This window comes from Argopecten irradians, chromosome 11, assembly GCF_041381155.1.
Source record: "Argopecten irradians isolate NY chromosome 11, Ai_NY, whole genome shotgun sequence".
Classification (NCBI taxonomy): domain Eukaryota; kingdom Metazoa; phylum Mollusca; class Bivalvia; order Pectinida; family Pectinidae; genus Argopecten; species Argopecten irradians.
The window spans coordinates 41693041-41706674 of NC_091144.1; the positions used below are offsets into that span (position 1 = coordinate 41693041).

The 13634-nt window shown below is 35.8% G+C and overlaps 1 protein-coding gene across 3 annotated transcripts; it reads left to right on the forward strand.

The window, feature by feature from the left end:
- Window positions 1–621: 621 nt before the first annotated feature.
- On the forward strand, window positions 622–13090 carry LOC138335597 (uncharacterized). 3 transcript variants are annotated; one of them, XM_069284765.1, is made up of 4 exons: window positions 622–826; window positions 4686–5129; window positions 9863–9990; window positions 11729–13090. In XM_069284765.1, the coding sequence occupies exons 1-4, from the start codon at window positions 790–792 to the stop codon at window positions 13073–13075; spliced, it is 1956 nt and encodes a 651-aa protein (XP_069140866.1). In that variant the 5' UTR covers window positions 622–789; the 3' UTR covers window positions 13076–13090. The 3 variants fall into 3 exon arrangements, with proteins under 3 accessions (XP_069140866.1, XP_069140868.1, XP_069140867.1); XM_069284767.1 differs by lacking the exon at window positions 4686–5129 and having other exon boundaries at window positions 627–826; XM_069284766.1 differs by lacking the exons at window positions 622–826; window positions 4686–5129 and adding an exon at window positions 1364–1388.
- The last annotated feature ends 544 nt before the right edge of the window (window positions 13091–13634 follow it).

Sequence of the window (13634 nt, forward strand, 5' to 3'; positions counted from 1 at the left end):
TTATAGTGATGTGTAATATTAGTAAGTATGCCGGGTGTACATTTAGTGATGTAATTATAGTAAGTATGCCGGGTGTACATTATAGTGATGTGTAATTATAGTAAGTATGCCGGGTGTACATTATAGTGATGGTGTAATTATAGTAAGTATGCCGGGTGTACATTATAGTGATGTGTAATTATAGTAAGTATGCCGGGTGTACATTATAGTGATGTGTAATTATAGTAAGTATGCCGGGTGTACATTATAGTGATGTGTAATTATAGTAAGTATGCCGGGTGTTATTATAGTGATGTGTAATTATAGTAAGTATGCCGGGTGTACATTATAGTGATGTGTAATTATATAGTAAGTATGCCGGGTGTACATTATAGTGATGTGTAATTATAGTAAGTATGCCGGGTGTACATTAGTGTATGTATTATTTGACAGACCATTAAGTAATGTGTATTATTTGATAGACCATTAAGTAATGTGTATTATTTGACAGACTATTAAGTGATGTGTATTATTTGACAGACCATTAAGTGAAGTGTATTATTTGACAGACCATTAAGTGTGTGTATTATTTGTATTATTTGAGACAGACCATTAAGTGAGTGTGTATTATTTGACAGACCATTAAGTGATGTGTATTATTTGACAGACCATTAAGTGATGTGTATTATTTGACAGACCATTAAGTAATGTGTATTATTTGACAGACCATTAAGTGATGTGTATTATTACAGACCATACGGGAGTCGGGATCTTTATTACACGGAGGACAATGATGACTCTGGGTCTCTGATGGACAGTGTTGCCACAGTGGAGAGTACACACACAGGTAAATACATCTAACGTGTTGTTTTCTCTCATCTTGGGTATAACATTTTAAACAATTTCCACAGATGGTGGTTGTCTTTATGAAGTCACGCAATTTCAATCTGTTCAATACAAATTAACTAGGCACCAACCCCTAAGTTTCTGATAAGACTTTCTCAGCAGAGTTCTGGATCATCTCTCCTAGCTAGTTTAAAACTTAGAATCTAGAATCATGCAGACATGAAGTAGAGATGTAGAGACAAAAATATTCAAAACAAATTTAAGTGTGTTTTTTTTCAATATTCTAGAGACTGGTGGCCAACCTAAGTGCAAATATGATATATTTATATAAAATTGTGTTATTTTTTTGTACAGCATACTCTGAAATGCTTTGTTCCGTTTGCATACAATGTCATGTAGAAAGTTTTAAAGGATGAACAATTCTTAGCTATAGAATAGATTGGAAGAGCCTGATAGGATCTAACATTCTTTTCATGACCATGTCTCCTACATTTGTTTTCCTATGACCTGCTACATCTTTGTATTTCTCTGCCTAGATAATCTTGTTTATTTTATGTCTGACGGTATGTATATCTAGTTTGAGTTAAGTTTTCCTTTTTCATGTCAATCCCAAAAATATTTTATTATTCAAACATTGATGTCATGATTTTTTAATTTCATCAGAGTATTAATGAAATTTTGATCGTAAACTGTGTGAATCTGCTGCAAAATACAACAGTGGATTCCCACAAAAGTTTACAAACAAAATTTAATATTTCATAGCGCGATGAAATTAAAAATTAGTGACATCAATGTTTATGATAAATTTTCCAGACTTTTTAGCTCGCCTACTCGAAGAATAGGGGGAGCTAATGTTGTCACCCCGGTGTCGGCTTCGGCGTCAGCGTTGGCGTCCCATTTCACGTTAAAGTTTTTGAGCAAGTTTCTGTTTCGTCAATTGTTTAAGCTTAAGTCATCATAAATGTTTATGATTTTATTTTCCTAATGTGTATAGATGCTGAACGTGATTATACAACCAATTTGGGGCCCTTTCGGGGGTTTTTGAGTCTGTTAATTTGTCATATTTCCATGTTTAAATAGTAAATACTTGAACATCAACTTCTTCTGAATAGGCGAGTTTTGCTGTTCTCCAACAGCTCTTGTTGATAAAATAATATAGTTTTTACTACGATTCCATTGATTTTCCAAGGGATTATTTTTCCAAATCAATACGCAACATCACTGTTTCTATGGCCTCAGGTTAACGTCGGGTTTCCATTTTCAAAATTAACAGATTGAAAGTTATAGATATGTGTATAATTATAAGTCCAAGATATCATTTTAATATCTATCCATATAGGCCCTGGTTGACCTCCTGGGGCCAGAGGGGTGGCGCCAAAAGGGGCAAAATCATTAAAAAAAACTTCTGAATTCACAGATGTAATGGAATCAAATACTCTTCAGAAATTAAAAGGTCAGATTGATAAAATCACAGACTGACTTCAAGGGCCTGATGGACCAATATATAGTGTTTATATATATGTCTTTGTTTCCTTCTGTATCCAAACTCAGATGACCATTACATTGAAGCCCATGGGCCTCTTTTTTTTCATCATGATTGTAGTATGAGAAAATAATTCAGGCAATCAGAAAGTCAGATTTAGTATAAAACAAAGGAAAATTTATTATAGTGGTATTAAGAAAAGAGTCAGCCAATCAGAAAGTCAAAGGTGGTGTTCAAGTTATGTTAAAAATCCCATAGAAACTGCCCACAGTCCAATTTTCTTGAAACTTTGCATATTGTAAGTACTACCATTTGTCCCTTTAAAATGACACTTCTTTTTCCTTTTGTGATTTTAAAAAGGCCCAAAGGGCCTGAATTCTTTGTAGTCATTTTCATTAAAACTACCTGCACAAACATGCCAAAAAAGGTTAGCCTTTGTTAAATATTCTACATTTTGTATTCATAAATCATTTGATTAGATTGTATACTTTGTATTTAAGTCATTTCTTTTAGATTTTTAACGGAAAATTTTGTTTGAAATAAAACTAACACTTTTTGGAAAAAACGAAAACGAAACTTTGCTCTTTGTCATCTTATTTCACCCTGTTACTGGTTTTGTCCACAATTTTACCCCCATTTAAAAATACTCCCATGACATTTCCTGTCTATGTGTAAATCAGGTTCAAAATTAAAATCTTGGAAAACTGTTTTTGAGTGACTTCAAAATAGAGAGTGCATGTAGTAACGGAACACTTCTTTGTTAGTATACCTAGTTATACATTTCCAGTTTATGATTCCAGAGTCCGATATAAGTAAAAATCGGTGTACAGTAATAATTTTTGATACTTAATATCATGGTAACACCTTTTAAAATATTGGTTGCCATGGTAACAGAACGGAGGCCTCTGATTGGCTGAAATTTAAATGATGTCAGAATTAAGTGAACATTGGTATATCTGTGTTACAAGGTATGCTGAATAACATGGTAACACTTTCAAAAAGATCAGTTGCCATGGAAACAAAAGGAGGCCTACGATTGGTTGAAATTTAGATATTGTCAGATTTTAGTGAAAATTGGTATATATGGGTTATAAAATATGCTGAATAACATGGAGTCCCTTTTTAGACGATTGGTTGCCATGGAAACAAAATGGAGGTCTCTGATTGGATGAAATTTAGATATTATCAGATATTAGTGAAAATTGGTACATATGGGTTATGGGGTAGGCCGAATGAGAAAGTAACAGTTTTAAATACATTGTTGCCATTGTTTCGAAATAAAAGCCATCTGATTGCTCAAAATTAAGATTGTAGCCTTTGTGGTGCTGGTATTATTTTTAAATTATACATACTTTATTTGAAATTCAAATGTACCTCTGTTTCCCTCTTTAATCGTTTTTAATTCAATTTAAAATAGTTTCTATCTACATAAGAGAGATGGATAATCTTAATTTGTATCTTTTGAGTTTAAGTTGCTGACGAAAAATATATTTCTTTCCAATAATTATTTGATTTCTGATATGAAAAGAGAAACTATTTGTTTCACCCAAGAGCATATCTAGTTGTTAGGTTTTTTTATACTGGTAGGGAAGATGCATGAATAGAAATGCAATAATTTTAGAGTACATATGTTAACTAACAAAAATTTTTATCACTAACTGTTGTTTTATTATGGTGTCTATGATCAATTTGAAATTTATGGTCAACTAGGGCAACTATTGATTTTTTTTAGAAAATTCTCGTCGCTACATTTCAGCCTATGAAATGCTGTTTTCCCGGATTTCAATTTTTTTGAAAAAGTATCTGTTATAAGATTATACCTAAAGCATGTTTTTAAAATGGTTTAAAAGAGTGGACAAAATCGATAACATGCCAAATATTTCGAGCAAACCCAATATCCTCAATTTTTTATCCTGACAAAAATCTGAGGTTTTTTTGCTTCAAAATCAATTTGTCGTAAAAATAATTCATAAATATCATTATAAATGGATATGAAATAAAGAATGAAGTATATTTTATTAACAAAAATAATTAAAAAATAAAAATTATGTTCCAAAGATGGACACAAGGGGTCCCCTTGCCACATACCCAAAGTAATTTTAGAAAATATCATTTCAGGCCCTTTTTAAAAACATACAAAATAAATAAACAGCACATAAAAAGTAGTTATTTACCTAGACCTTTAACACTGCAAAATTTGAAAAAATCGACACGTGGGCGGATTTTGCAACCCCACCTTTAGTATGAAAACAAAGGAAAATTAATTATTTCTGTTGTTAGTTTGGCATGAGAGTTTCGAATCTTTAATGGATTATTTTTATTAGTGTTGTAGTTTTTGCAGTTGTTTACTGTAGAATATGTGTTGTTTGTACTACAGACAGGAACTGGGACCATAGTGACGACACCTTTAAATATCTCCATGACGACCAGACTAATCCTGGCGGTACTCATTTTAGCTACCCCACAGATTATAATTACAACAACAAATATAATGTTTATACATCAGATTCACATAACTTATTTAGCAGGTCTGGGGCCGATTATCACAGTAAATATGATAGTCATAAATATAATCATGATTACTATGTTAATGGGAAACGTGAGATTGTTAGTGATATTCATGCTGAGACAGATGGTAAATCACACAGCACAGAGAGGAAGGAATTTCAAAGAGATTATCGCAAAATTGATTATACTTCTGATTATATGAGAAAATATCGGAAAAGTTATCAGAATGGTCTTGGTCGTCATGGAGATCACAGGGAATGTCCTAATGGTTTCCAACGCAATGGTGGACAAATTACATGGAAGGATTTACGAGGTATCCATATGTTGGACGTGATGAAAGGCCTTACATTTCAATAATGCTACACATCATTGTAATTAACATCTTTGTAATTAACATCGTTTTATTTTGATTTTAGCTTCTTAAAATTGTGAAATAATGTATGTTGGAAAAGTTACTGAATAATACTTACATAAGAACAAGAGTTAAATGCTAGGTAATGGTTTTTTTTTGATGTTTTGTAAAGGAAATGGATCATGTGTGAATATTCCTACAAGTTAATGATTTGTCTGTATAACCAGTACTTCTTTATTGTATATTGTCTTTTTATGTTTTGTGTAAAAAAAACGATATCCACTCTTAGACTAATGCATTGATATCAAAATTTGTGTTTATAATGATTATTTTAAGGCTTTAGGAGTTGTTATTTCAAGGCTTCAGAAGTTCTTTTAATGCTTCAGAAGTTGCTATTTCAAGGCACCAGAAGTTACTATTTTAAGGCTTCAGAAATTGCTATTTTAAGGCAGAAGTTGCTATTTTACAGCAGCAAAAGTTGCTATTTTAAGGCTTCAGAAGTTACTATTTTAAGGTTTCAAAAGTTATTACAGTCGAAACTTGTTATCTCAAAATCAGTTGACTCGAAATTCCAGTTGAGTCGAATTAATTTTGAAGTCCCTTTTTTTCCTTCTTTGTATATGTATTTTAAGATCGGATGACTCAAATTTCGATAACTCGAAACTCTGGTGGAGTCAAAGTCAATTTCCTGGTCCCTAAAACGGATTTTCAACGAAAAAAATAGTTGCTATCTCGAATCTAATTTCAGTCAAAATTTCAAATTAAAAAAAAAAAATTGCGTAAATATAACATGTATACAAACAATTGAAATTCCCTTGTGTTTTGTCGTAACACATGATGGTTTACCTGCACATATCACGATCGGTATACGCAGGACAATGACTGCTAATTATGAATTAATAATTTGGTAATCCTCTCAAGTCTGGCTTCCTAATTAGTGTCACTTTACAATTGTGACTTACCTGTACATAGACATGACGCATGTTTACACAATCACACACAGCATGGCTCGATCAGCGTGGCTGATAATAGAATATTGATAGTGCAAAATAATTCAACAAACCATCAATGTTTAACTGTATTTTAATGCTTCAGAAGTTGCTATTTCAAGACTTTAGATGGAAGTTGCTATTTGAAGGCTTCAGAAGTTGCTATTTGAAGGCTTCAGAAGTTGCTATTTTACGGCAGCAGAAGTTGTTATTTTAAGGCTTCAGAAGTTGTTATTCAAGGCTTCAGAAGTTGCTATTTTAAGGCTTCAGAAGTTGTTGTTTTAAGGCAGTAGAAGTTGTTATTTTAAGGCAGTAGTTGCTATTTTAAGGCAGCAGAAGTTTCTATTTTAAGGCAGTAGAAGTTGTTATTTTAAGGCAGTAGAAGTTGTTATTTTAAGGCAGTAGAAGTTGTTATTTTAAGGCAGTAGAAGTTTTTATTTTAAGGCAGTAGAAGTTTCTATTTTAAGGCAGTAGAAGTTGTTATTTTAAGGCAGTAGAAGTTGCTATTTTAAGGCAGTAGAAGTTGTTATTTTAAGGCAGTAAAAGTTGTTATTTTTAGGCAGTAGAAGTTGTTATTTTAAGGCAGTAGAAGTTGTTATTTTAAGGCAGTAGAAGTTTTTTATTCTAAGGCAGTAGAAGTTGTTTATTTTAAGGCAGTAGAGAAGTTTTTTATTTTAAGGCAGTAGAAGTTTTATTTTTAAGGCAGTAGAAGTTTCTATTTTAAGGCAGTAGAAGTTGTTATTTTAAGGCAGTAGAAGTTGTTATTTTAAGGCTGTAGAAGTTGCTATTTTAAGGCAGTAGAAGTTGCTATTTTAAGGCAGTAGAAGTTGTTATTTTAAGGCAGTAGAAGTTGCTATTTTAAGGCAGTAGAAGTTGTTATTATTTTAAGGCAGCAGAATTTGTTTTATTTTAAGGCAGTAAGAAATTGCTATTTTAAGGCATTTTAAGGCAGCAGAAATTGCTATTTTAAGGCAGCAGAAGTTGATCAGACAAATATTTCAGTGAGATCCTCTATTATGATCATTTACAGTCTGTAGCTGTATAATCTTGTGTTCAATTCTTTAAGCTTTAAATGTCATACTATCAATATTTGCTCTATCTTCTGGGCCATATTTATGTGTGGTTAGTCCTGTTGGACCTGTATAATAAAAGTACCAGGTGTGTTTTTGTACATAATCCTATTTTGTGCATGAATGTGATGTTCTGCAATTAATATATCTAATTATGAAAAAAGTCAGTTAGCCCAGCTGTTTGTGTACCATCCTGCTGTCCACAGTATGTGTATGTACTTGTCAATGTGGCTGCTGCATGCTAGAAAGGGATGAAAAACTTCATTTAATTTGTTTGATTAACTTTCATTTTGGCAAAATTTGCTTTGTCAAACTAACTTTAACAATATGATTATGTGATATTTTGTTGAATGGTTCAAGGTGACTTTAGTACAGATAGATCATGACAATGATTAGCCTTTCATTAAACATTGATGTCACTATTTTCTAATTTCAAAATTAATTTCATAACCGGATAAAATTGAAAAATAGTGACATCAATGCTTATGATTAACTACTTGATAAAATGAAATACTTTCCAATATACGAATCCATTGATTTTCCAATGGATTATTTTTTCCAATTCAATATACGACGTCAATGTCTCTATTGTGACGTCACGATAATGTCAGGTTTTTCCGCCAATCTCTGATTTTTAGCCCACCATCATCAGATGGTGGGCTATTCAAATCGTCCTGCGTCCGTGGTCTGTGGTCCGTCGTCCGTCTGTAAACAATGCTTGTTATCACTATTTCTTAAAAACTACTGCAGGGATTTTGTTCAAACTTCACATGAAGGGTCCCCTTGGTCCATATTTGTGCCATACAGATTTTGTGGCTGATCGGAAAAACAAGATGGCCGTCAGGCAGCCATCTTTGATTTTGGCAGTTGAAGTTTGTTATCAATATTTCTTGAGAACTACTGAATGGATTTTGTTCAAACTTCGCATGGAGATTACCCTTGGTCCTTAGTTGTACCATACAGACTTTGAGGCTGATCGGAAAAACAAGATGGCCGCCAGGCAGCCATCTTTGATTTTGGCAGTTGAAGTTTGTTATCGATATTTCTTGAGAACTACTGGAGGGATTTTGTTCTAACTTCACATGGAGGTTACCCTTGGTCCCTACTTGTGCCATACAGATTTTGAGGCTTATCGAAAAAACAAGATGGCCGCCGTACAGCCATCTTTGATTTTGGCAGTTGAAGTTTGTTATCGATATTTCTTGAGAACTACTGAAGGGATTTTGTTCAAACTTCATATGGAGGGTACCCTTGGTCCCTAGTTGTGCCATACAGATTTTGAGGCTGATCGGAAAAACAAGATGGCCGCCAGGCAGCCGTCTTTGATTTTGGCAGTTGAAGTTTGTTATTGATATTTCTTGAGAACTACTGAAGGGATTTTGTCAAACTTCACATGGAGGTTACCCTTAAGCTTGGTCCCTAGTTGTGTCATACAGATTTTGAGGCTGATAGGAAAAACAAGATGGCCGCCAGGTGGCCATCTTGGATTTTGATAGTTAAGGTTTGATATCCCTATTTCTCAAAAAGTGCTGAAGAGATCTTTCTCAAATTTAATATGTAGGTTCCCCTAGGGCCCTAGTTGTGCATATTGGATTTTTGGACCAATCAGTATACAAGATGGCCACCAGGCCGCCATCTTGGATTTTGATAGTTAAAGTTTGTTTTCACTATTTTCTCAGATAGTACTAAAGGGATCTGTCTCAAATTTCATATGTAGGTTCCCCTAGGGACCTAGTTGTGCATATTGCATTTTGGGACCGAACGGTCAACAAGATGGCCGCCAGGCAGCCATCTTGGATTTTGTTATTCAAAGTTTGTTATCGCTATTTCTCAGAAAGTACTGAAGGGATCTGTCTCAAAATTCATATGTAGGTTCCCCTAGGGCCCTAGTTGTGCATATTGGGATTTGGGACCGATCAGTCAACAAGATTGCTGCCAGGCAGCCATCTTGGATTTTGATATTCAAAATTTGTGTTATCGCTATTTCTCAGAAAGTATTGAATGGATCTTTCTCAAATTTCACATGTAGGTTCCCCTTGGGCCCTAGTTGTGCATATCTAAGGAGTCATCTTGGATTTTTAATTTTGATAGTTGAAGTTTGTTACCGCTATTTCTCAAAAGGTACTGAAGCGATCTGTCTCAAATTTTATATGTAGTATGTTTGAAAAAGTTTAAAAAGTAGAGAAAAGATCCATCTTTCCTTTGTCAGATATAGATCATTCTTTGGTGGGCGCCAAGATCCCTCTGGGATCTCTTGTTTCTTAATACAAGAAAAAGAATCGACTGATCAGAAAAGTCTTATTTATTATGAAAACCAAAAAAAAAAAAAAAAAAATCATTGTGATTTAAAAATTGGCAGAATATTGATATGTTGAGATAATCTATTCATTTGGTTAAAGTTGTAAACACAATTCTTTTCAGGTATTCTATCTTGATCATAGAATCTCACATTTAATTTGCATCAATAAAAAAAATTATAGTCAGAAATTATTCATGATAAAATGATAAATGATGCATGTTTGTAAATCTGATACACTAATTGAACTGAAGTTTTGTTTTTTCCTCAGAATCAAGAAAAAATGAGAAAAGGATGATAACCTTCAGCGATATCAAGAGTTTTCTGTTAATGTTACAGGTTCTGACGATGCCATCGCTCCGTCATTCCCTCCTCATTGTCTGGGATCCCGACCAGACGCACCCCAGACCGGCGGAGTTTACAGTAGTGATAAGGGACTGTCCACTATAGAGGAGAAGTCAGTGGTGGTAAGTTTTACATGCCTAGTCACATGTTTCTACATGCCCAGTAACATGTTTCTATATCCCCAGTCACATGTTTCTACATACCCAGTCACATGTTTCTACATGCCCAGTCACATGTTTCTACATGCCCAGTCACATGTTTCTACATGCCCAGTCACATGTTTCTACATGCCCAGTCACATGTTTCTACATGCCCAGTCACATGTTTCTACATGCCCAGTCACATGTTTCTACATGCCCAGTCACATGTTTCTACATGCCCAGTCACATGTTTCTACATGCCCAGTCACATGTTTCTACATGTCCAGTCACATGTTTCTACATGTCCAGTCACATGTTTCTACATGCCCAGTCACATGTTTCTACATGCCCAGTCACATGTTTCTACATGCCCAGTCACATGTTTCTACATGCCCAGTCACATGTTTCTACATGCCCAGTCACATGTTTCTACATGCCCAGTCACATGTTTCTACATACCCAGTCACATGTTTCTACATGCCCAGTCACATGTTTCTACATGCCCAGTCACATGTTTCTACACCCCAAGTCACATGTTTCTACATCTTCAGTCACATGTTTCTACATCCTCAGTCACCTGTTTCTTCATCCCCAGTCACATGTTTCTACATCCCCAGTCACATGTTTCTACACCCCAAGTCACATGTTTCTACATCCTCAGTCACATGTTTCTACATCCCCTGTCACATGTTTCTACATCCTCAGTCACATGTTTCTACATCCCCTGTCACATATTTCTACATCCCCAGTCACATGTTTCTACACCCCAAGTCACATGTTTCTACATCCCCAGCCACATGTTTCTACACCCAAAGTCACATGTTTCTACACCCCAGTCACATGTTTCTACACATCCCCAGTCACATGTTTCTACACCCCAAGTCACATGTTTCTACATCCTCAGTCACATGTTTCTACATCCCCTGTCACATGTTTCTACATCCTCAGTCACATGTTTCTACATCCCCTGTCACATGTTTCTACATCCCCAGTCACATGTTTCTACACCCCAAGTCACATGTTTCTACATCCCCAGTCACATGGTTCTACACCCCAAGTCACATGTTTCTACACCCCAGCCACATGTTTCTACACCCCAAGTCACATGTTTCTACATCCCCAGCCACATGTTTCTACATCCCCTGTCACATGTTTCTACATCCCCAGTCACATGTTTCTACACCCCAAGTCACATGTTTCTACATCCCCAGTCACATGTTTCTACACCCCAAGTCACATGTTTCTACACCCCAGTCACATGTTTCTTCACCCCAAGTCACATGTTTCTACATCCCCAGTCACATGTTTCGACACCCCAAGTCACATGTTTCTACATCCTCAGTCACATGTTTCTACATCCCCTGTCACATGTTTCTACATCCTCAGTCACATGTTTCTACATCCCCTGTCACATGTTTCTACATGCCCAGTCACATGTTTCTACATGCCCAGTCACATGTTTCTACACCCCAAGTCACATGTTTCTACATCACCAGTCACATGTTTCTACATCCCAAGTCACATGTTTCTACATCCTCAGTCACATGTTTCTACATCCCCAGTCATCACATATTTCCACCAACAAGTTTGTATACAGTCCTTTAACTTGTTTCACCAAAGTTGTAAAAACAAACTATTGTTGGTTATAATTTTGTAACATGAATACAAGGAAATCTTTGAGATCTTATTTCTTGAATGTATTGATAAAATTTGTTGACAGGATGATAAGTCTTGGACTGACAGTGGCTTAGACCGACCATCCTCTCAGTCTGGCAATTCAAAGGGAGACGGCACTGTCTCAACAGAACGTCATCCAGACAGTGGCCTTGACCTTCACTCCGGTCGCTTGGGACAACAGGAGAGTGTACAGTACAGGAGCTCAAGGTCTTCTGCTGAATTACGTTCACGGAGTGATCTGCCCTTGAAAGATCAAGGGTATCGAGGAAGTTACAATCCCTCCAGATTAACCTCAGAAAGTTGGCACAGGGAAGAAAGTGATTTCCGTAGTGACCGATTAGCAAGTGATACAGGTTATAAGTATAGAAGTATTGGACCAGACGACTCTGAGTTTACGCGACACAAGGACAGAACTCGCACAGAAAGTATGGATGATCCACTATCAGCCACTACTAGATCTGATCCTGGCGATATCTTCACTCCGTGTCCAGGACGGGTGGGCGATCTTTCAATGTACCCATTGGACAGGCACTCAGAGGGACGCAACTACTATCAACAAGAGCATGTCGGCCCCACAAGGTCAAGGTCAAAGTCAGAGACCGATCTTATTGCTATCAGTCCAGAGAGTCATAGAAACTCTTCACCAGTTCACAACACCAAGTTAATGGAGTTGTCATGCCAACCGTCCCCAATTTTCTCTCATCACACAACAATGGATTCTCCAGCGATTGTCGGTGCAAGAGGAAGTCCAAAGCCAGGCCAAGCCCAAGACCACATGGCCAAGTATATGGAAGAGAGGCTACAGCAGAGGTCATTAGAACGAGGAAAGGACTATAGAGAGCTAGAGAAAATTGATCCTTTGGACAAGGAAATTGATTACAATCCTAGATTAAGGTCAAGGTCACTGGAGCCAGGAGAAGACTATAGGGACCTTGATGTGAGAGACATTTATCAGAGACCGTCTGCTAGAGAGCACTCCGATATCTACCGGAGCAGGCGGGAGACTGCACGCGACATCTCAGGTATGGATGATATATACAAAACAAGGGCAGATACTGTGCCAGTAGAATATGTTACTGAAGCTGAACGGAGGCGATTAATGAGTCCATCTTGGGCAAATAGTAACCGTGCTGATGGCAAAGTTGATGTAACAGCTACTTACTGTGATAAAACTGGACAACCACTGGACCATGGTTACAGTCCGGGAGCTGATCGTCCACTGGAACCAGGCCTTAAAGCCCAACCATTGGAGCCAGGACCAGATTTTGCTGAGGTGATGGGTTCAGACCATACTAGTTCACGGAAGTCTGCTTACTTGGGTCAGGATGGAGAGAGTCAGTTTAAAGAACTGGAACAGGTAATAATTCACCTATACAAACAGTCATTATAATCAATATTCAAAAGCTTATAACATATAGTGATTCAACAAACAGAGGATTACAATCTTATCAAACACATACATAGATTTTTTTTCTCTGCTGAGTAACACACAAATTCTTTTAAAGTAGCGTCAGTTGTAAAGTAGCGTCAGTTGTAAAATAGTGTCAGTTGTAAAGTAGTGTAAGTTGTAAAGTAAAGTAGTGTCAGTTTTGAAATTATGGCATATAACATTGAAAGCTTGTTCAATCTAAAGGACTCAATATGATAAATATATTTGATTTAACATAGAACTAGCTAGGTAAAACAGAAGCATTACATATATATACAGATGACTAATACAGATAATATATTTATGTTATAACATTGAATGCTGTGAAAGCTTGACCTCAATCTAACCTTGTGTGCTTTTCATATATGATTTATATATTTGATATTAGCAACTAGCTAGGTAAAACAGAAATGCATATATATACAGGACTAATACAGATAAAATTTATAGTAAAAACATATGAAAGCTTGTTCATATCTAAAGGACTCAATACTGATAAATATATTTGACTTTAACATTA